The 22,955-nt window shown below is 40.9% G+C and overlaps 1 protein-coding gene across 1 annotated transcript in view; it reads left to right on the top strand.

Moving 5' to 3' along the window:
• LOC126088396 (DNA-directed RNA polymerase I subunit RPA1) overlaps window positions 1-22,955 on the top strand; it is a 326,390-nt gene that overhangs the window by 205,400 nt on the left and 98,035 nt on the right. The window contains exon 25 of the mRNA XM_049906539.1: window positions 1,014-1,173. Coding sequence (XP_049762496.1) covers window positions 1,014-1,173 — 160 coding nt within the window. The remainder of the gene's footprint in view (window positions 1-1,013; window positions 1,174-22,955) is intronic.

Below are 22,955 nucleotides of genomic sequence, written 5' to 3'. Positions count from 1 at the left end.
GATGCCTTGCAACATGCTGTTCAGAAGAGATATCCATACCCTTGTACTCTTACGGATTTTTGGACAGCCCTGCAGGATTCATGGTGTCAATTCCCTCCAGCACTACTTCAGATATTAGTCGAGTCCATGCCAAGTTGTGTTGTGACACTTCGCTTGCGGGGGCCCTACACAGTGTTGGGCAAGTGTACCAGTTTCTTTGGTTCTTCAGTGTACCTCTTGTATGGTCAGTCTTCCATAAATAACTTGTAGGAGGTCACATGTGCATTTTTATCAGTTTCTACATAGGGTAAACTCAGATAGTTACTCATAACTCCTGTTTATCACTTTCTGCTGAATATGTTACTTTTCCGAACAGTATGTTCAGTAGTTATATTATTAGATACACCTCTCAGACTGCTCTTCACTTTTGCTAAATATGTGTGATACATGATGTGTTCTGTTGAGAACATCACTATGTCCCAGTACAGTTTGACTTGTACCATTACCTCTGCTGCCTGGTCATGGGGAATAACTCATTGGCCCACTTTGATACTCTCACCTCAATCCCAACTGCTCAGCTCTGGGTCCCAAACAAGGAACTTCAGAGCAAAAATAAAGTCATTTATCTTTACTTTGAGGTGCAAAGGCCTTGCCGCAGTGGCTACACCGGTTCCCATGAGATCACCGAAGTTAAGCGCTGTCGGGCGTGGTCGGCACTTGGATGGGTGACCATCAAGCCGCCATGCGCTGTTGCCATTTTTCGGGGTGCACTCAGCCTCGTGATGCCAATTGAGGAGCTACTCGACCGAATAGTAGCGGCTTCAGTCACGAATACCATCATAACGCCCAGGAGAGCGGTGTGCTGACCCCACGCCCCTCCTATCCACATCCTCGACTGAGGATGACACGGCGGTCGGATGGTCCCGGTAGGCCACTTGTGGCCTGAAGACGGAGTGCTTTAATCCTCACTTTGATAGTGTACTGCATCAATTCTGAGAATCCCATTATTTATTATTCTCTGTAATCTTTTATAGACTAGGTGTCCAAACCGGGACACGTGGTGGTGGAAAAGACAAAGCAGGTGCTGAAGATGAGGAACAACCTGAAGTTGATGAGGATGCACAGCGTATGGCTAATATTGCAAAAAGATCTGCTGTTGGAGAAGAGCATGAAAGCTCTGATGAGGAACCTGAGGTAAGTGAAACAGAGAAGGGAAATTATGTTGCCTGTTGCTAAAATGTATAAAAGAATAAAATTAATTTGTAAAATGTAACTTAACGCAAAGAGAACAGATTATTCCTTTTTGGGGCATTTAAATGTGCTGAATTTTTACTGTATAACGTAAACTGTTTTCCATGTACCATCTGGTGAGAAAGGAACAGCTGGAGCATAATTAAAGACACACAAATTACAATACGCTGTTGACTCTCAAGTTTACAGCATGTTTAAAAATTGCCTCCACAGGCATATCTAAAAAGCATAAAAAAAAAATTAAACTGTTTTGAAGATATGTTACTTTCCTGCCAGGATATGTTTCAAAAAATTCATAGTGCTGTGATCAGTACCAAAGGATGCACAATGTGAATTTTTTATTTATTTCTTCAAACCAGTATCTGGCATAGCACTGGCCGGACAAAATTGAGAAGTTTTCATATAATGCACTGTGTAGCTAAGATGCTGATTTTCAACTGAAATATTGAAACGGCATTACAAAATAATTACAAGGTGTGTTTCATGAATATCTGGAACAGATATAACAGTTAGCATAAAAACATTTTGGGAGTCCATGCTGTTCTATATATTTATGTAACCCAAAGTATGAACAAATCGTATCACCTGGCTGTCCATTAAAATCGCAATACTATAAAGACAGCATGCAGTAAATGTCAAATTGGCAAGAGCTGCACTACATGCTTGGATAATCAAATGATTAGCATTTCAGTACAACCACAAAAGTAGGTAGAATAAGGCAGTTGGCTATATAAAGAAATATTGCACATCGGGTGTCTTATTCAGAAATTACACCTGAATGTTTGTGAGAAGATGATGGTATGCTTCATATGAGGAGGAAAGACCCCTACCCTAATGTGTAGGATTGTGACTACAGTTTAATTTTGTAAATTGAAGGAACTGCACTACAGTTGCTGGAATCAACAATATTTTTATTGTTTACATGACCAGTTTTGGAATACTAAAATTTCATCATCTGGCATAACCTATAAGAATCAAAAGAATATATTACGAGACGAGGGCAAACCCAACCCTCAAAAATTAAACGTGTAATGGATAAGCGACTATAGACACTCAAGAACTTCTAAATGCATAAGAACTTTTAAAGGAATAAATAAAGAAGAAGATGGAATGCTACTCTCAGAAAAAAACACTTAACCAACTGAGGTCATCTTCCACTCCAATGTTGTCATGGAACTTTTAAAGTTTCATATCCGAAGTGTAATGGGGGAAACCTAGGAATTCACAAAACCAGCCTGACAATGAGAAAATAAGAGTCAGCTTTCAGATGGAGGATCTAAGATGCAATAAAAAAGGATTACATTATGTAGAAACACTTACATAGGTTCTATGAACAGTTCCCATGCTGCCCAACCTGCCCAGCAAACAGAAAAACAATGAATAGTGATTAGTAACTGGTCATGTTATGGAGGGCGTACACCATTCATGATGCAGACGTTGTAAACTAGAGCTAGGATAGGTGGAATGGCTTAAACTGTAATGAAAAGAGGGGGCAAGGTGAAAAGTCACAACATTAGGAGGAAAGAGAACCTCTACATAAAAAAGTATAATCTGTAACCTAGATATAACTGAAAACAGAAAAAGAACTTAAATGGCCGGAGTTATGTCGCAATTAACAAAATATATTTATGTTACAGATCTGTGCATTCATTAATAGTATGAGGAGGATGGGAATGGAGGCTTCTTAAAATTTCCATTTCTTCCACCATATTAAATATTGTTAATCAACAACTGTTCTGCAATTCCTTCAATTTACAAAAGGGACTTGTACAGTTGTGACTGCCTCACAAGAAGAACTACAGTTTCATGTCCGTGATATTGCTGCTCGGATTGGTTCAGATCCCAAGACTTTCATGCAGATATGGGATCAATGGCTTAAGGAGGGCCATACTTATTGCCATCCAGGACCTCAGTGCTCACACGAGGCTAGCACATTAGGCACGAAGGCGGAGACATGGTCACTCGCCCATGCAGGATTATGCTGCCCTAGACATAACAGCAGAAAGAAGCAAGCTGACAGTGGTGTGAACATCAGCAGTGGTGTACATGAGTAGCATCATGATGTCTTTTCATACGAGTCTTGGCTCTATGTACGTCCTTGGGGTGGATGTATCTGTATGTGAATGTTCCAAGACGGTACTTTGCCTGATTGCATTCTTCGTTATCTTACAGGCCCAGCACCTGGTCTGATGATATGGTGCGCCATTGGGTGCACATCACACTCTCCTGTGGTTGTCGTTCCCAGAAACTTGGCCAGTGGCCATTGCAGTTCTGATGTGTTGAGGCCAGTGGTGACGAACCATCTCCAAGGTCTCTGTGGCATTATCTTTCAACCAGATAATCTAAGACGGTCCTGTCCTGATAACACACAGAGTGTGTATGATTGTTACCCCAGCAATCATATTCTCCAGATCTCTTACCTGTTGAAAGTACCTAATCATGGACTGTCGAGAGACTGGCTCACCACCATTCACTGGTCATTACGACTGATTACCTCTGGCATAAAGTTCAAGTAGCATGGAATGATGCGCCCAAGCTAAATTTGACTCAGTGCCCAGCCATGTCAGAGACATTGTTGCTACCAGAGATGGCAGTTTCATGTACTACATCCATCCATCCACATCCATACTCCGCAAGCCACCTGACGGTGTGTGGCGGAGGGTACCTTGAGTACCTCTATCAGTTCTCCCTTCTATTTCAGTCTCGTATTGTTCGTGGAAAGAAGGATTGTCGGTATGCTTCTGTGTGGCCTCTAATCTCTCTGATTTTATCCTCATGGTCTCTTTGTGAGATATACGTAGGAGGGAGCAATATACTGCTCGACTCTTCGGTGAAGGAATCTTCTCGAAACTTCAACAAAAGCCCATAACGAGCTACTGAGCGTCTCTCCTGCAGAGTCTTCCACTGGAGTTTATCTATCATCTCCGTAACGCTTTCGCAATTACTAAATGATCCTGTAACAAAGTGCGCTGCTCTCCGTTGGATCTTCTCTATCTCTTCTATCAACCCTATCTGGTACGGATCCCACACTGCTGAGCAGTATTCAAGCAGTGGGCGAACAAGTGTACTGTAACCTACTTCCTTTGTTTTCGGATTGCATTTCCTTAGGATTCTTCCAATGAATCTCAGTCTGGCATCTGCTTTACCAATGATCAACTTTATATGATCATTCCATTTTAAATCACTCCTAATGCGTACTCCCAGATAATTTATAGAATTAACTGCTTCCAGTTGCTGACCTGCTATTTTGTAGCTAAATGATAAGGGATCTATCTTTCTATGTATTCACAGCACATTACACTTGTCTACATTGAGATTCAATTGCCATTTCCTGCACCATGCGTCAATTCGCTGCAGATCCTCCTGCATTTCAGTACAATTTTCCATTGTTACAACCTCTCGATATACCACAGCATCATCTGCAAAAAGCCTCAGTGGACTTCTGATGTCATCCACAAGGTCATTTATGTACAGGGTTATTACAAATGATTGAAGCGATTTCACAGCTCTACAAAAACTTTATTATTTGAGATATTTTCACAATGCTTTGCACACACATACAAAAACTCAAAAAGTTTTTTTAGGCATTCACAAATGTTCGATATGTGCCCATTTAGTGACTCGGCAGACATCAAGCCGATAATCAAGTTCCTCCCACACTCGGCGCAGCGTGTCCCCATCAATGAGTTCGAAAGCATCGTTGATGCGAGCTCGCAGTTCTGGCACGTTTCTTGGTAGAGGAGGTTTAAACACTGAATCTTTCACATAACCCCACAGAAAGAAATCGCATGGGGTTAAGTCGGGAGAGCGTGGAGGCCATGACATGAATTGCTGATCATGATCTCCACCACGACCGATCCATCGGTTTTCCAATCTCCTGTTTAAGAAATACCGAACATCATGATGGAAGTGCGGTGGAGCACCATCCTCTTAATAGATGAAGTCGGCGCTGTCGGTCTCCAGTTCTGGCATGAGCCAATTTTCCGCGGGCTACGCGTGAAACTTGCCCGCACGCGTTCAACCGTTTCTTCGCTCACTGCAGGCTGACCCGTTGATTTCCTCTTACAGAGGCATCCAGAAGCTTTAAACTGCGCATACCATCGCCGAATGGAGTTAGCAGTTGGTGGATCTTTGTTGAACTTCGTCCTGAAGTGTCGTTGCACTGTTATGACTGACTGATGTGAGTGCATTTCAAGCACGACATACGCTTTCTCGGCTCCTGTCGCCATTTTGTCTCACTGCCCTCTTGAGCGCTCTGACGGCAGAAACCTGAAGTGCGGCTTCAGCCGAACAAAACTTTATGAGTTTTTCTACGTATCTGTTGCGTTTCGTGACCATATGTCAATGAATGGAGCTACAGTGAATTTATGAAATCGCTTCAATCATTTGTAATAGCCCTGTATATTGTGAATAGCTACGGTCCTACGACACTCCCCTGCGGCACACCTGAAATCACTCTTACTTTGGAAGACTTCTCTCCATTGAGAATGACATGCTGTGATCTGTTATCTAGGAACCCTTCAATCAAATCACACAATTGGTCTGATAGTCCATATGCTCTTACTTTGAAACTTCCTGGCAGATTAAAACTGTGTGCCCGACCGAGACTCGAACTCGGGAACTTTGCCTTTCGCGGGCAAGTGCTCTACCATCTGAGCTACCGAAGCATGACTCATACCCAGTACTCACAGCTTTACTTCTGCCAGTACCTCGTCTCCTACCTTCCAAACTTTACAGAAGCTCTCCTGCGAACCTTGCAGAACTAGCACTCCTGAAAGAAAGGATATTGGTGAGACATGGCTTAGCCACAGCCTGGGGGATGTTTCCAGAATGAAATTTTCACTCTGCAGCGCACACTCCGCTGCAGAGTGAAAATTTCATTCTGGAAACATCCCCCAGGCTGTGGCTAAGCCATGTCTCAGCAATATCCTTTCTTTCAGGAGTGCTAGTTCTGCAAGGTTCGCAGGAGAGCTTCTGTAAAGTTTGGAAGGTAGGAGACGAGGTACTGGCAGAAGTAAAGCTTTGAGTACCGGGCGTGAGTCGTGCATCGGTAGCTCAGATGGTAGAGCACTTGCCCGCGAAAGGCAAAGGTCCCGAGTTCGAGTCTCGGTCGAGCACACAGTTTTAATCTTCCAGGAAGTTTCATATCAGCGCACACTCCGCTGCAGAGTGAAAATCTCATTCTGCTCTTACTTTGTTCATAAATACTAAATTTTCGACCCTGTGTACCGTCAAATTACTTGCAGATTTAGTTATGTATTTTCCCTACAATATTGTTATTGTTGTTGCTTTTTCCAGTCTGAAGACCGATTTGATGCAGCACTCTGCACTAGTCTATCCTGTGCAAGTCTCTTCATCACTGAATAACTACTGCAATCTACCTCCATTTGAAACTGCTTACTGTATTCGTGACTACTTAGGTCTCCCTTTACATTTTTTACCCCCCGCGCACACACACACTTCCCTCCATTGTGAAAATTATTATTCTTTGATGCTTCAGAATGTGTCATATCAGCTGATCGCTTGTTTTTAGAAAACTTGTGCCATGAACTTATGTTTTTCTCCCAATTCAATTCAGTACCTCATCATTAGCTATTCGATCTATTTATGTAATCTTCAATTTTCTTCTGTAAATCCACATTTCATGAGCTCTTCATGTCTGATCTGCTTATTGTCCACATTTTAACTTCTGTACATGATTGCACTCCAGACTTCATAACTTAAGTGTATGTTGGATGTTAAAAAATTCTTCATTTTCAGAAATACTTTTCTTGCTGTTGGTACTTTGCATTTTATATCTTCTCTACTTTGGACATCATTGGTTATTTTGATGTCCAAATATCGAAATTGGTCTACTTCTTCTCGTGGCTCATTACTTAGTCTAACTCCGTCAGCAGCACATGATTTAATTGGAATGCATTCTATTACATAAAGTTTTTATTGCCCTTCCCTGAATTTTAATCCCGTTTTCAAATTTCTGCTTGTGATCCTTTACTACTTCCTCAGTGTACAGTTTGAATAATATGTGGATAGGTTACAAATCTCTCATTACCATTCTCAACTAATTCTTACCTTTGAGGCAGTACATCCTGAAAAGGCCTACGAGAAACTTCAACAACAGATGCTTCCAGGTTTGCGTATCCTGTAGTAGTGTGGGAATGCAAAAACAGCCAGGAGTGAGTATTTCGACAGCTGTAGAAGGGATTTGGTATGCCGGATGAGCTCTGCGGTATGGTCAGTAGGTAGCATCACCTTTGATGTGTGATGATTGGCAGAGATTGAAAGTATGAGGAATCCTGACTCCAGGTCAGCTAGCTAGAGACAAATGTTGTGTGGTGGGAAAAACCATTGGAGGCGGGGGGGGGGGGGGGGGGGGGGGGGGGGGCACCATGGCTGGATAAAGAAGATATGGAATAAGGGAAACTCTAAATAAAAAACTGTGCCAAACCAGTGACAGGGAAACCAGTCACATGGTTTTAAACAAAAATGAGACGAATGCATGAGTGAAATGGCAGACCCACTATGAGATAAAGTTTACATGCTATTAAATGTTTTGGATATGAAAGGATCTTTAAAAGTTAATAACTCACTAATGACTTAAGCGATTCAGACATATGTTGTATCAATGGATAGAACTCAGTGAGAACCATCAGACTGTACTAATATACAGGGCGATTCAGGAGGAATGTCACATAATTTGTGAGGTGATCATACATGTGAAAATAAACCAAAAAAATCCTGTGAAGATGTGTCCGATTTTTTATTATTACAGAAGTGAAGTGGGTTGGTGCCTATAAACATTCAAGAATGAAAATGAAGACAAGTGTGACTATTACTTGCCGAAATGCTGTATAAGTTCTGTGGTGGACAGAAAATAGTTGGAGAGATGACTGATATATCCTACAAGAGGTGTTCAAAAAGTCCCCCGCCCATCCCATCTCACTTGTCAGTACGTTGGAGGGTGTTTTATGTTGCAGATAGAATGTCATCTCAGCAGGCTTTAGTTCATACAACAGTGTCAAAGATGCAAGTGACAAGTTCTTCACTTGTGTCCACCGTTGTAGCATACACATCTCCCTTTAACCAGCCTTATAAACAGAAGTTTAATTGGGTTAGATCGTGCGATCTGTTAGGCCAGTTAGTGGGTCCACCAAAGCCAATCCATCATTGAGGAAATGTGTTATTCAGATACTGGAATACTTGCAGGTACACTGAATTGGTGATCCATTATGTTGCAGGTACATTTACCATCATCAGTGCCAGGTCACTAAAAGTGCAAGTAGGTTTTCCACCGGGAAATGTGCATACTCAGCAGCTGTCATGTGATTCGGCAGGAACACAGACCCTATCACTAGCCCATCAACAATACCACGCCAGATGTTGACTGAGAACCTAACTTGGAATCATGTTTCTCTAGTGTCTCATGGGTTCTCCATTGCCCATGCATGTGAATTGCAGGTGTTCATGATACCATTGTGTGTAAGTGTAGCTTCATCTGTAGATAAAGTGTACTACACGATGTCTCTGTGTACAGCCAACTATTCAAAAAATTGCTGTCCGCTTTCGGAGTCACCCAGATGCAGATGTTGCATGGGCTGCCCATAGAATGGATACAAGCCCTCAGAATGTAACGTATGCCACACTTGTGTATATGGAATATCGAGCTGACAGATAATGCGTGACTCCGTTATACCATTGCGATAATGTCATCTTTCCTCACCTGACTGGACAACCTCACGTTCTGATGTTAGGTGTTCACTGTGTAGTGTTCTGTATTCTTGTAAGGTTTGAAAAACTCTGGGAAATACCCTGGCAGGAGGTTTGTCGATCAGGAAAACATCCCTGGTGTTCTGTCACGGCCACAAGGGCACAGCCATTACAGTATCTGTATACAAGCACTGTGTCTGCCTATTCTGCATGGGTGAACATATGTGGTATGGACACACTGGACTTGCTCAATTAAACAACACTTAAGTGTGACTTGCACATGGCCTCATGAGTGCTCACTGATCCAACCCGTGATTACACACTGGGTATGCTTGCAGCTGTTGGCTCGGTGCAACGTCACAGTGCTGCCATCCATTGGAGAACCCGCACACACTTTGTAGGATGGGTCAGTCGTCTGTCCCACGATTATTCTTTCCACCACAGTGCCTACACAGCGTTTCAGTAAGTAATATTCACATTTGTCTTCATGTCCATTCATGGCTGGCTGTAGTCTTCAAACAACTCCAGTTCCATAATGATTGAAAATCAGACACAGGTTCATAGGACTTTTTTTCACATGTAGAACAACCTCACAAATTGTGTGACATACCTCCTGAATCACCCTGTTTTCTGGGAATATTTCAAATTGCTGGCAGCAATGTATATTCCATGCATGGAAAAGTTAATTTTCTAGGAAAACAGTGAAAGCATTAGTAAATAGAGGTAGCTAGAGATGTATGTTTGTAATTAATTTAACTTTTTAATATTTCTCAGTGATATAATGATGCAAAATATGAGCAGAAACACTATTTGTGAGAAAACAATTAATCCTATATGAAAACTATGAGTAGCTTTGAAAAGCTTATGGAATTTGCGTCAGACTTCATATGTATATTAAATTTATACTTTATTTATGTTTCCGCAAGTTGGAAGTGCATATAACTGACTCATATCAGTGTAAGGCTGTAAGCATCCATGACCATTTTAGTGTGACATACTTGGATTTCGGCAGTCCATTGGAGCAGAGTTTGCATACAAGTAGGATGTATGTGCGGATGGAAGTTGCCTCATGTGTAACCAGAATACCTTCTGAATATTTGGCCGTGGACTTGCAGAGGTTTGCATGTGATGATTATGAGGAACTTTGAATTGTTATTCAGCTTGGGACTTTGAGCAATTTCTGGTTAGGTGACTTAATGCAAACATCTGTGAACTATTTTTCAGTTGACATTGATGGTGATTTGCAATTAAAAATATCATTAATTCCTGATTACAGAAATGTTAACTTAGATGTGAGCTGAAGCACTTTGAATAATTTTCATAGATTTTCTACATGTCATATGAACACATGATGGCATTAGACTTACTTAGGTTCTCACACTGACTGAGATTATTTTAATAGTAAACTATTGTGATTAGTGCGGAAAGATATTTTCATTTGATTTTTCTACTGTAAATTAAATCTGTGAAAAGTGGGAGGTTAAAATTATTTCACCACCAGTTCCTGCCGCTTATTTATTAAACTTGTGACTGATTTCATTTGGGTTAATGCGATGGATGCATTGGTTGGCTGCTGGATAGTAACATAGGCAAGATTTTGAAATCCAACGACACATTATGGGACCTGATGAACAGTGTTTTTCATGCACTATTCAAGTTTTCATTTGTGCAGATGTATATGGAGGCTCAAGAGTTGATCTCTGGTGGAAACAACACTGGTTAACTTCATAATTAATAATATATCTTCTTGATTGGAAGCAGCAAGAAGAGCAGTGTGAATGAGCAGAATATTTAAAGTAACATTTCCCCCCAAAAATATTTCTGCACGTTTCATGTCCTTTGACTCTTATAACTGTAGTCTGGTTTCTATACAAGATGTAAATAAGTTTTCGCTCCCTCCATTAACATCGTCAAAAGTGTGGTCTAAATCTGCAAATGTGGGTTTCCTTTCTTCAACCATTCTTCTTAGATGTGATGTAAAGTCGATATTACTCATATCTTATTACATTTCTCCAGATCCAAAACCGATATTTTCCAATGTTGGCTTCTACCAGTTTTTCTGTTCATCTGTTAATAATTCATGTCACTATTTTGCAGCCGTGACTTACAAAACTGATGGTTTGTTAGTATCCACATCTATCAGCACAAGTCTTCTTTTGAATTAGAACTATTGCATTCTTTTTGAAGTCTAAAGGTATTTCCCAAGTCTTCTACATCTTGCACATCAGTTTTATCATGGCTGACTCTCCCAAGGGTTTCAATAATTCTGAGAGAATGTCATCTAATTGTGGGGCTCTTATTTCCAGTTAAGTCTTTCGGTGCTCCATCAAATTCATCTTGTAATATTATCTCCCATCTCATCTTCACCCACTTCCTCTTTTCTTTCTGTAAAATTATGCTCAGTTTTGTTTCCTGTATGGAGACCCTCAACATATACTAAACCTCCACAGTGCTTGTGAATGTTGTTGAAGAAAACAATGAATTTCTCATTGGAAAGGGTATAAAGCAAGATGACTCTGTATCTCCAAAATTATTTTCAGCAGTCCTAGTGATCTGAAAGCAAAGGGAAACCAAATTCTGGGAAAGAGATGAATTATGAGATTTGCTGACAATACTGTTCTGTTAGAAAACAGTATAGAACAATGTCAAATATTGGTTAGCGAACTAGTGTTAGACTGATATGAAATTGTCTAAAAATGAACTATGATAAAACCAATATTGTGATGAATGAATGGACACTGGAGAGAAATATATCTGTTGGAAGTACATATCTGCAAAGGAACACAGACTATGTCTGTCCAGTTGAACTTGTAAATATGAAAGGAGAGCTAAGACAAGAAATATTTCAACATTACTGGCAAGCTTACGGAAGATACTCTTCAGTTTTGTTGACTGAGCTGAAGGAAATGGTTTTTGACCAATGTATACTGCCAGTAATAACATATGGTTGTGAGACATGGACATTAAATGAATTCATTGTCAGAAAACTAAAAGTAACCAAAAGAGGAATGGAAAGATCAATGTTGGGCTACTTGAAGAAAGACAGAAAGAAAGAAAGAATGCAGTTGATATCAGGTGGACAACAAAGATCAGTGACATAATGAAAGACCCAAATGGCTCAGCTTGTGAAGGAGCCATTCAAATAGAGCATGTTGTGCTGAGCTGTTCACTGTGCTATTGTGTGAACAATTTTATTATTGGCCACAGTTTGAGGGTGTTAATTTATTATGGTGAACTACTAGTAGTGATTGTTGCCGAGTTGGATCAGGATGTTGTGCAGGTTGGGTGGTCGACAGAATACCTTTTTAGGAGTGGTAGGAAGGATCTTGGGTAGGGTATCCCTCGCTTCCAGGCTTGATGATAAAAAATCAAAGCCCTTGCGAAGGGTACGATTCAGTTGTCTCAGTCCAGGGTGCTATTTGGTGACAACAGGTGCATGCCTTTGCAGCTGATTCTGATGGGAGGATTGGGGTGTGCGAGGATGTGGCACGGGAAATTGTCCGCAGACTATGTTTTGTGGGTCAATGCCTGTCTCATGAGACCTTCAGTGTACTGTGATAGGGAGTTCTTGCCACTGCAGATACGGAGTTCATAGTTGGCAAGGTTGTATGAGGGTGATTTTTTGGTGTGGAATGTATGACAACCATCAAAATACAAATCCTGTTGGTTGTAAGTGGGTTTAACATGGATAGAGGTGTGGATTCAGTTAGCAGAGAGATGGAGGTCAGTGGTCCAAGAAGGTGGCACAATGGGTTGAGAGAAGTGGATGGTACAGAAGGTGTTGAGTTTGTGGAGGAAAGAAGATAGGATGTCTTGACCCTGGATCCAGATCATGACGATATCATAAATGAACTTGAACCAGAAAAAGGGTTAGGGATTTTGGTGGGCTAGGGAGGTTTTCTGTATACAGCACATAAAAAGGTTGGCAACAATGGTCTATCCTCATTTCTCCACAACTTCCAACACCTTCTCTCCAATCAGCTTCACCTGGTCCCCCTCAAACCAACAAATGACCTTTCTCTACATTGACCTTCACCTCTCCGATAGCTCCATCCACACCTGTGTCCATATTAAACCAACTAACCACCAACAGCATCTTTAACTGATCCCTTCCACACCAAATTCACTCCCATAAATCCCGACCATCGTGGGGACAATGTGTGTATAGTGATGAGAACTCACTTTCCTAGTATGCTCAAGATCTCTTGAGGGCTTTCACATTCGACTTAGTCCACAAACTAATTTTCTGTGCCATATCCTCACACACCCATAGCCCTCCCACCATCCCCAAAATCAGCTACAAGGGAGCACCTCTCTTGTCACCAGTATCAGCCTGGACTGGAATGACTGAACCATATTCATTTCCAGGGCTTTGATTATCTATCATCATGCATCGAAATGAGGGACATCCTACCCAATTTGCTTCCTACCCCTCCGAAATAGGTATACTGTCACCTACCCAAGTTGTGCCACGTTCTGGTCTACTCACACTCCCAACTGGACTGGGGTGACATCCCTGTGAGAAATCTGGTTGCAAGACCTTCTCAATCCACCCACCAACCACTTCTTACTCCAGTCCTGTCAAAGGCTTATCCTACCAGGCAGGGCCACCTGTGAAAGCAATTATGTTGTATACCAACTCTGCTTCAGTCTCTGCTAACTTTTTATATCAATATGACAACCAACCGACTGTCCAGCATAATGAATGGTCACCACCCAGTGGCACAACATGGAGCTGAGCACACCATACTCAATTCGGTACATGTGCAGCATGAGACTAACCCTTTCATCTGTCACTCTGGCCCTCTCACATTCCTAGCCAACAAACCTGCTGCCTTCCTTTGAGCTTGAAAATTTCTCAGGTGTTCAGCCGGGTAGCATCATCCAAAAGGCGCGATATTTCGGCAAGCCGACTTCTTATCATCTTCAGGCATTCTTGGTGTCTGATTGATGTCTGATGTGCCGACTTTATATATATAATTTCCACCCCTCTCCCGCAGCCTCCGTCTAGGTGCTTCTGAGCTATCTGTCCCTCTACTCACTCCCCTCGCCACAATCCCCACTACACCTTAATCTACCTGACGCAGTGCGATCCTGGCATAGAGCACATGATGTAGGATCTCGAGCACATATGCGCATGCTCATGTGGGTGGTTGGGTGTGGTGGGGAGGGGGGGGGGGCATGCACACTCATAGGTGTGGTGGATGTGGGTAAATTTACTTACTTGTGGACCCATTGAAAAATATTTCCAGATTTTAATAATTATGTGATCTTCCTGTGTTTCATTTGGTATTTCTGTCTGCCATACTTAAGGAAGTTAGAAGCCTCCAGAGATTTAAACCCCATAACTCAGATTGTAGAAGTACAAGAAATGATGGAGAGCAAAACACAGCAGATTTATATCGCCTGCAGTTTTATAAGGATTCAGTGATTAACTACAGACTGAAGCTGTATGACCACCGAGTCATCCTTACCCCAGATACAAGGCAGGCATATCATACACGGAACATACAAACTTAGGAAAGTAGCTCAGTTTTGCACAGTCATCTCTAAGGTTTTCTTTCAAGGAGGAGATTGAAATTTTTTGTGAACATACTTGGAAAATTTAGCTATACATTGAGCCTACTCAATGTAGCCTCCATTAGCTGTGACGCATCTGGCTCAGTGTTCTTTCCATGATGTAAATGCACTTTGGTAAAATTCTGGGGACTGACTTTTACACCATTGCTTGACATAGGAAATAAGGTCTTTCTCACTATCAAATGTTTTACCATGCAGGTGGGCCTTCAGATGACCAAAGAGGTAAAAATCTGACGGAGTCGAGTCCAGGCTTTAGGTAGGCTGAGGAACAATTTTCCAACCCATGTTCCTGATTTTCTCCTGTGTCATGAGGGCTGTATGGGGTTTGGCATTGTCATGGTATAGTTTGATGAGCTGACCCTGAGGTTGTGGTCTGTTGGTCTTGATGGCATGTCGCAGCTTGTCCAATGACAAACAGTAACAGTTCAATTAATTGTGGAGCCATGTTCCAAAAAGTCAATGAAAATGACACCACACTGATTCCAGAAGAAGGAGGCCATCACCTTTCAGCCTGCTGTTCGTGGAAGTCTTGGTTTCTTCTTCTGAGGGGAACCTGGATGACGCAACTCTATGGATTGAGTTTTGCTCTCAGGTTCGGACAAAAACAACCATGTTTGATCCTGGGTAATGACGCTGTCAAAACACTGTTTCCAGTCTTCAGTAAAGGTCTCGCACACATTCTTCCTCATCATTTTCATTTATCTTCTCAGTAATCTACACTACTGGACATTAAAATTGCTATACCAAGAAGAAGTGCAGATGATAAACGGGTATTCATTGGACAAATATGTTATACTAGAACTGACATGTGATTACATTTTCACGCAGTTTGGGTGCAAAGATCCTGAGAAATCAGTACCTCTGGCCATAATAATGGCCTTGGTACGCCTGGGCATTGAGTCAAACAGAGCTTGGATGGCGTGTACAGGCCCATGCAGCTTGGACACGATACCACAGTTCATCAAGAGTAGTGACTGGCGTATTGTGACAAGCCAGTTGCTCGGCCACCATTGACCAGACATTTTCAATGGGTGAGAGAGATGGAGAACAGGGCAGCAGTCGAACATTTTCTGTATACAGAAAGGCCCGTACAGGGCCTGCAACATGCGGTCGTGCATTATCATGCTGAAATGTAGGGTCTCGCAGGGATCGAATGAAGGGTAGAGCCACATGTTGTAACACATCTGAAATGTAACGTCCACTGTTCAAAGTGCTGTCAATGTGAACAAGAGGTGACCGAGACGTGTAACCAATGCCACCCCATGCCATCACGCCGGGTTATACGCCAGTATGGCGATGACGAATACACGCTTCCAATGTGCATTCTCCGCGATGTCGCCAAACATGGATGCGACCATCATGGTGCTGTAAACAGAACCTGGATTCATCTGAAAAAATGACGTTTTGCCATTCGTGCACCCAGGTTCATAGTTGAGTACACCATCGCAGGCGCTCCTGTCTGTGATGCAGCGTCAAGGGTAACCGCAGCCATGGTCTCCGAGCTGATAGTCCAAGATGCTGCAAATGTTGTCTAACTGTTCGTGCAGATGGATGTTGTCTTGCAAACATCCCCATCTGTTGACTCAGAGATCAAGATGTGGCTGCACGATCCGTTACAGCCATGCGGATAAAATGCCTGTCATCTCGATTGCTAGTGATACGAGGCCGTTGGGATCCAGCACAGCGTTGCATATTACCCTCCTAAACCCACCGATTCCATATTCTGCTAACAGTCATTGGATCTCGACCAACACGAGCAGCAGTGTCGTGATACGATAAACCGCAATCGCTATAGGCCTCAATCCGACCTTTATCAAAGTCAGAAATGTGATGGTATGCATTTCTCCTCCTTACACGAGGTGTCACTACGTTTCACCAGGCAACGCCAGTCAACTGCTGTTTGTGAATGAGAAATCGGTTGGACACTTTCCTCATATCAGCACATTGTAGGTGTTGCCACCAGTGCCAACCTTGTGTGAATGCTCTGAAAAGCTACTAATTTGCATATCACAGCATCTTCTTCCTGTCGGTTAAATTTCGCGTCTGTAGCACATCATCTTCGTGGCATAGCAATTTTAATGGCCAGTAGTGTAGGCACCCAATGTGCACAGATTTTTCTGTACCCTAGTGACTGTACCAGTGATACCACATTACCCAATGACAAACTAGTCATTTCAGCAAGCTGTCATGTCATCACACATCTGTCATTTTGGATGATTTGATCAATGGTCTCCTTATTCACATCACTCACTGCCGTCGATGGTCTACTGCTTCGTGGATTGTCCATTAGAGAGAAATCACCTTCTTTAAAACTCTGCAACCATCGCTGGATACTGCTGCGATCCACTGTGTCCTCCCCATAAACATGGAGTGACTTCCTGTGAATCGATGTGGCAGAGTCATCGCCGGTCTTGAAAAGGAACTCCATCACCGACCATTGTTGCAACTTGACATGTACTTCATGGTCAATTATGGCTCACCTGTAAATAAAAGAAAATACTTTAATATACCAAATTAGAGCTATATCTTCCAAGTATGTTCACAAAACATTTCATTCTCCTCCTGCAAAAAATAAAAAAAATTAGAGATAACTGTGCAAAACTTTTTGAACGCCCTTTGTAGGTGGCTGTGAGGTAACTCTTCAACAGCTCACAAACAATGAGGCCCCCTTAGATTTAGGAGAACTTTCAGTTTTGTGTAATGGACTAGGAACAAATTAATGTCGCTGGACAGGATTGCAGATCATCATTATCATCATCCATTTTTAAGGGGCTTATGAATATTTTAGGCACAGAATTCATTTTTAAAGAATTTGTTAACTGTTTCACTTTTCTAGTATAAAAGTATGTGCCATATTACGAGGTGCGACAATAAAGTAATGAGACTGAAGTGAAAAAAAATGTTGCATACCATTTTAGTCAAATTTAGTGTTGTCTCCTTCCGATTACACACATTTTTTCCAGCGCTTCTGCCATTGATGGTAACATTTCTGGAACTCATCTTCTGTAATATCCTCCAAGACCCTCGTCACAGCTTTTTGGACATCTTGTGTTGTTTGAAAATGGTGTCCCTTGACTGCCGTTTTGATTCTTGGAAACAGAAAAAAGTCACACGGAGAGAAATCTGGTGAATAAGGTGGCTGTAGTAGTACTGAAATTTGTTTTGAGGTTAAAAATTGCTGTACTGACAGAGCTGTATGGGATTGTGGATTATCGTGATACGGAATCCAATTATCAGCAATGTTGGCATGGACACGAAGAACTCTTTTACAAAGTCTTCCTAAAATTTCTTTGTAGTAACATTGGTTAACTGTTTGTCCAAAAGGCACCCACTCTTTATGAACAATTCCCTTGGAATCAAAGAAGCACACGAGCATGCATTTCACTTTTTTCGTTGACATGCGAGCTTTCTTTGGTCTAGGTGATCCCTTTGAGCACCATTGCGAACTTTGGCGTTTTGTCTCTGGATCATACTGAAAAAACCAAATTTCATCACCAGTGATAACACAGCTCAACAATTCTGGATTGATTTTCGTTTGCTCTAACAGATCGGCTGCCACATTTTTCTGTGTTTCTCACTGTTGTGGTGGTGAGAGTTTTTTGGGGACCATTTTTGCACAAATCTTTCTCATACCAGGAGTAGACAATATTCCATTAGAACTACTGACAGCCTTGGGAGAGCCAGTCCTGACAAAACTCTACCATCTGGTGAGCAAGATGTATGAGACAGGTGAAATACCCTCAGACTTCAAGAAGAATATAATAATTCCAATCCCAAAGAAAGCAAGGAAGTCGTTTCTGAAAGTATTTGTATGGAGTGTAGCCATGTATGGAAGTGAAACGTGGACAATAAATAGTTTAGACAAGAAGAGAATAGAAGCTTTCGAAATGCGGTGCTACAGAAGAATGCTGAAGATTAGATGGGTAGATCACATAACTAATGAGGAGGTATTGAATAGAATTGGGGAGAAGAGGAGCTTGTGGCACAACTTGACTAGAAGAAGGGATCGGTTGGTAGGACATGTTCTGAGACATCGAGGGATCACTAATTTAGTATTGGAGGGCAGCGTGAAGGGTAAAAATCGTAGAGGGAGACCAAGAGATGAATACACTAAGCAGATTCAGAAGGATGTAGGCTGCAGTAGGTACTGGGAGATGAAGAAGCTTGCACAGGATAGAGTAGCATGGAGAGCTGCATCAAACCAGTCTCAGGACTGAAGACCACAACAACAACAACCGTTTCTCAATAGATGTTCAGTTCTTCTGCAATCATTTTCACAGATAATCTTCGATCAGATCATAAGAGTCATGCACCCTGGCCAAGTTGACATCCGTCTGTGAGATTGATGGTCATCCACTGCGATCTTCATCTTCAACATTCATTCTGCCTTCACTAAACATTTTACGCCAATGCTCTGGATATAACCTTCTCTCCAAAAGCCTTCTGAAGCTTACCGTAAGTTGTAGTCGCGTTTTCACCCAATTTAACGCAAAAAGAAATGGCATACTGTTGCGCAATATTATGAGATTCCATTTCCGTGACGAGAGATACAAACACGTGTTAACTTATTATAGCACAACTCACGACTGAGCAGTTGCATCACTGTGCCGCTTGGACTAGAAGTAGCTTATAAACAGAGGTCAAAGATATTGTGCCTACGCAAGCTAGCAGGGTTGCCATATCTTGCAAGGAAAACCAGTCTCATTACTTCATTGTCGCACCTCGTACATGGGTATAAATGTCTTTAAGCAGCATGATGCCCCATTTTGTCCAGTTTTTTTTCGTTTATCGTATTTTGAAAGGTTGTTCCATATTTAAATCCTTGACATGCATTTTGTGTTCATGAATTTGTAATGGGCAGACACTTGGCTACCCTGCTTTGTAAGAGTTTTCACGGCTGTTTGTAATTTGTATCGTTAAGATAAACTGATCAAGAATATTCAATTATCTTATTTTTGTGCAGAATTATTTGTAAGTAATTAGTGTGCTGCATAGTGAGACAAACAGAAGTAAAAGTGAATGAATTGGATGATGTATGTCCTTTAACACTGTGCAAAAATTATACACTAAATTTACTCATTGTTTAGGAAAAATATATTCATATATCAATGAGTGAATCAGCAGCTGCAGATTGTAAATAACACAAATTAAGATTCCTCAGAGGAACTACTGTACACCAGCAAATCTCATTTTAGCCTGTCTAAGTTTCTGTTACAATGATTTGGAATTGATAATTACATTTTGACACTTAGGCACTTCCTTCGCGAGTGTGTTGACCACTATTAACTTTATAGTAAATTTGCTATAAATTTTCTTTCACTGACTGTAAATAATGGAAAGGAAATTACTGACCATAAAGAATTAACATTGGATTGAGGATAGTTGTAAAAGTGGTATGTAAATAAGCAGTTAATCTTAGGCTCTTTATCAGACTAGTTTACACAATTTGTAGCCATGACTAGATTCTATGCCTTCTTGAGGATATTTACAGACCCTAATCAAATGGGAATATTGTATTTTCTAGAATAGTTATACTACTGCTACTCTTATTGCTATTCATCCTGCTGGCTTTACTGCCCAAATCTCTGTTCCACTTTTTACTAATAAACTTCTGTGCCCTGTTTTTCTTTCTGTATTCATTTCCTGACATATTCTCATCTGATATTTCTTGTTTTTGACCCTATTCATTAATATTATTTTATTTTGACATGTTTGTTGTATTTACCTATCTTATTTTTCCATTCAGGCATTGTTGACAGCTCATAACAAAATTCATTCTCACTAACTTCTGTGGCTGCAGCCACAGTTGATTATATTTTCACATGGACTCATAATGCCATCTTATTCTGTCATTGTCAAGTGGGTTTTTAGTGCCTAAGTTAAACATATTTCATTGTATAACTATTGAAACTGTAGTAGTGAGATAGCTAATGAATGTCATTCTTCTGTCTCAAAATTACTGCTGTGTTTCATCTTGTGCATCTTATAGTTCTGTTTCATGACAAGTGCTCTTGTGCTTTTATTTTTGTGTACTGAAAATTACCTGTTCAAGTGACCTGTAACACTTCTCTCTATTTCCTTCACGTTTTCTCTTTCTTTACTTTAATTTGCATCCCTTTCTTATTATTTCATTTCATTTCCCACATTTTTCATTCTGATCCTTACAGGTAATACGAGCTTTCGTACAGGGTGTGTTGTGATATTCAGTCTGAAGACTGGTTTGATACAGATCTCAGTGCTACTCTATTCTGTGCAAACCTCTCATCTCCAAATAATTACTGCAACCCACATCCTTCTGAATCTGCTAACTGTATTCATCTCTTGTTCTCTCTCTCTGCAATTTTTAACCTCCACACTTCCCTCCAGTACTAAATGGTGATCCCTTGATGTCTCAGAATGTATTCTATCAACCAATTCCTTCTTCTAATCAGGTTGTGCACAGATGTCTTGTCTCTCCAACTCTATTCAGTATCTCCTCATTAGTTATGTGATCTACCCATCTGTTCTTCGGCATTCTTCTGTAACGCCAAATTTCAAAAGCTTCTATTCTCTTCTTGTCTAAACTGTTTCTTGCCCATGCTTCACTCCCATATATGGCTGCATTCCATACAAATACTTTCAGAAAATACTTCCTAACACTTAATTCTGTATTCAATGTTAGCAAATTCCTCTTCTGCAGAAATGCTTTTTCTTGCTATTGCCATTTTACATTTTATGTCCTCCCTACTTCGGCCATCATCAGTTATTTTGCTACTCACATAACAAAATTCATCTACTACTTTTAGTGTTTCGTTTCCTAATCTAATTCTGCCAGCATCATGTGATTTAATTCATCTACATTTCATTGTCCCTGTTTTGCTTTTGTTTATGTTAATCTTAGATCCCCTTTCAATAAACTGTCCATTCCATTCAGCTACTCTTCAAGTCTTTTGCTCTTTCTGACACAATTACAATGTCATCGGCAATGCTTAAAGTTTTTATTTCTTCTCCCTGATATTTAATTCCTAATCCAAATTTTTCTTTGGTTTCCTTTATTGCTTGCTCGGTGTACAGATTGAATGACATCAGCGATAGTCTACGACACTGTCTCACTCCATTTTCAACCACTGCTTCTTTTTCATGCCACTTGACCCTTAAATAAGTGCCATGTGGTTTCTGTATAAGCTGTAAATAACATTTTGCTCCTTGTATTTTACCCCTGATATCTTCAGGATATCAAAGAAATTATTCTGGTCAATAGTGTTAAGAACTTTCTCGAAGCCTCCTAATGCTGTAAACATAGGTTTGTCTTTCCTGAACCTATCTTCTAAAAGAAGTCATAGAGCCAGTGTTTCGTTGCGTGTTCCCGCATTTCTCTGAAACTCAAATTGATCTTCACTGAGGTTGGCTTCTATCAGTTTTTCTATACTTCTGTAAAGAATTCTTGTTTGAATTTTGCAACCGTGTCTACTAAAGTGATAGTTTTGTAAAATTATCACCTGTCTGCATCTGCTTTCTTTGAAATTTGAATTATTAGATTCTTCTTGAAGTATGAGGGTATTTCACATGCCCATACATCTTGCACACCAGATGAAAAAGTTTTATTGTGGCTGGCTCTGCTAAGGTTATTAGTAGATCTGGTGGAATGTCACCTACTCCTGGGACCGTGTTCTGATGTAGGCCTTTCAGTGCTCTGTCAAATTCCTCTTGCAATATCATATCTTCCATCTCGTCTTCATCTACGTGCTCTTCCATTTCTATAATATTGCCTTCAAGTACATCTCCCCTGTAGAGACCCTCTGTATAATCCTTCCTCCCTTCAACTGTCCCCTCTTTTCTTAGAACTAGTTTTCCATCAGAGCTCTTGATATTCATGTAGCTGCTTCTCTTTTCTCCAAAGGCCTCTTTAATTTTTCTTTCCTCTAATGATATATGCTTCTGTATCCTTATATTTGTTCTCTAGCCGTTCCTGCTTAGCCATTTTGCATTCCCTGTCAGTCCAGTTTTTGAGACATTAGTATTACTTTTGCCCACTTCGTTTGGCTGGCTTACCATGATATAATCCATATATACATTTCTTCAATCTCTTCACCAGCTGCAGAGCTAATTGGTGTATGAACTGGAGCTACTGTGGTGAGTGTAAGCTTTCTGTCTATCTTGGCTACAATAACACATTCACTATGCTGTTCATAGTAGCTAATCAGCATTCCTATTATCTTATTCATTGTTCAACCTACTACTGCACTACACCTATTTGATTTCATATTTGTAACTCTATATTCACCTGACCATAAGTTCTGTTTCTCCTGCCACTGAACTTCACTAATTACCTCTATATCTAATTCTAAACTATCGATTTCCTGTTTTAAATTTTCTAACCTATCTGCCCAACATTCCACACACTGATGTGTAGAAAATCACTTTTGTTTTTCCTGATGATGATGTCCTGAGAAGTCCCC

The sequence above is a fragment of the Schistocerca cancellata genome, chromosome 1 (genome assembly GCF_023864275.1).
Source record: "Schistocerca cancellata isolate TAMUIC-IGC-003103 chromosome 1, iqSchCanc2.1, whole genome shotgun sequence".
Classification (NCBI taxonomy): domain Eukaryota; kingdom Metazoa; phylum Arthropoda; class Insecta; order Orthoptera; family Acrididae; genus Schistocerca; species Schistocerca cancellata.
This window is presented reverse-complemented; position numbering and strand designations above follow the sequence as displayed.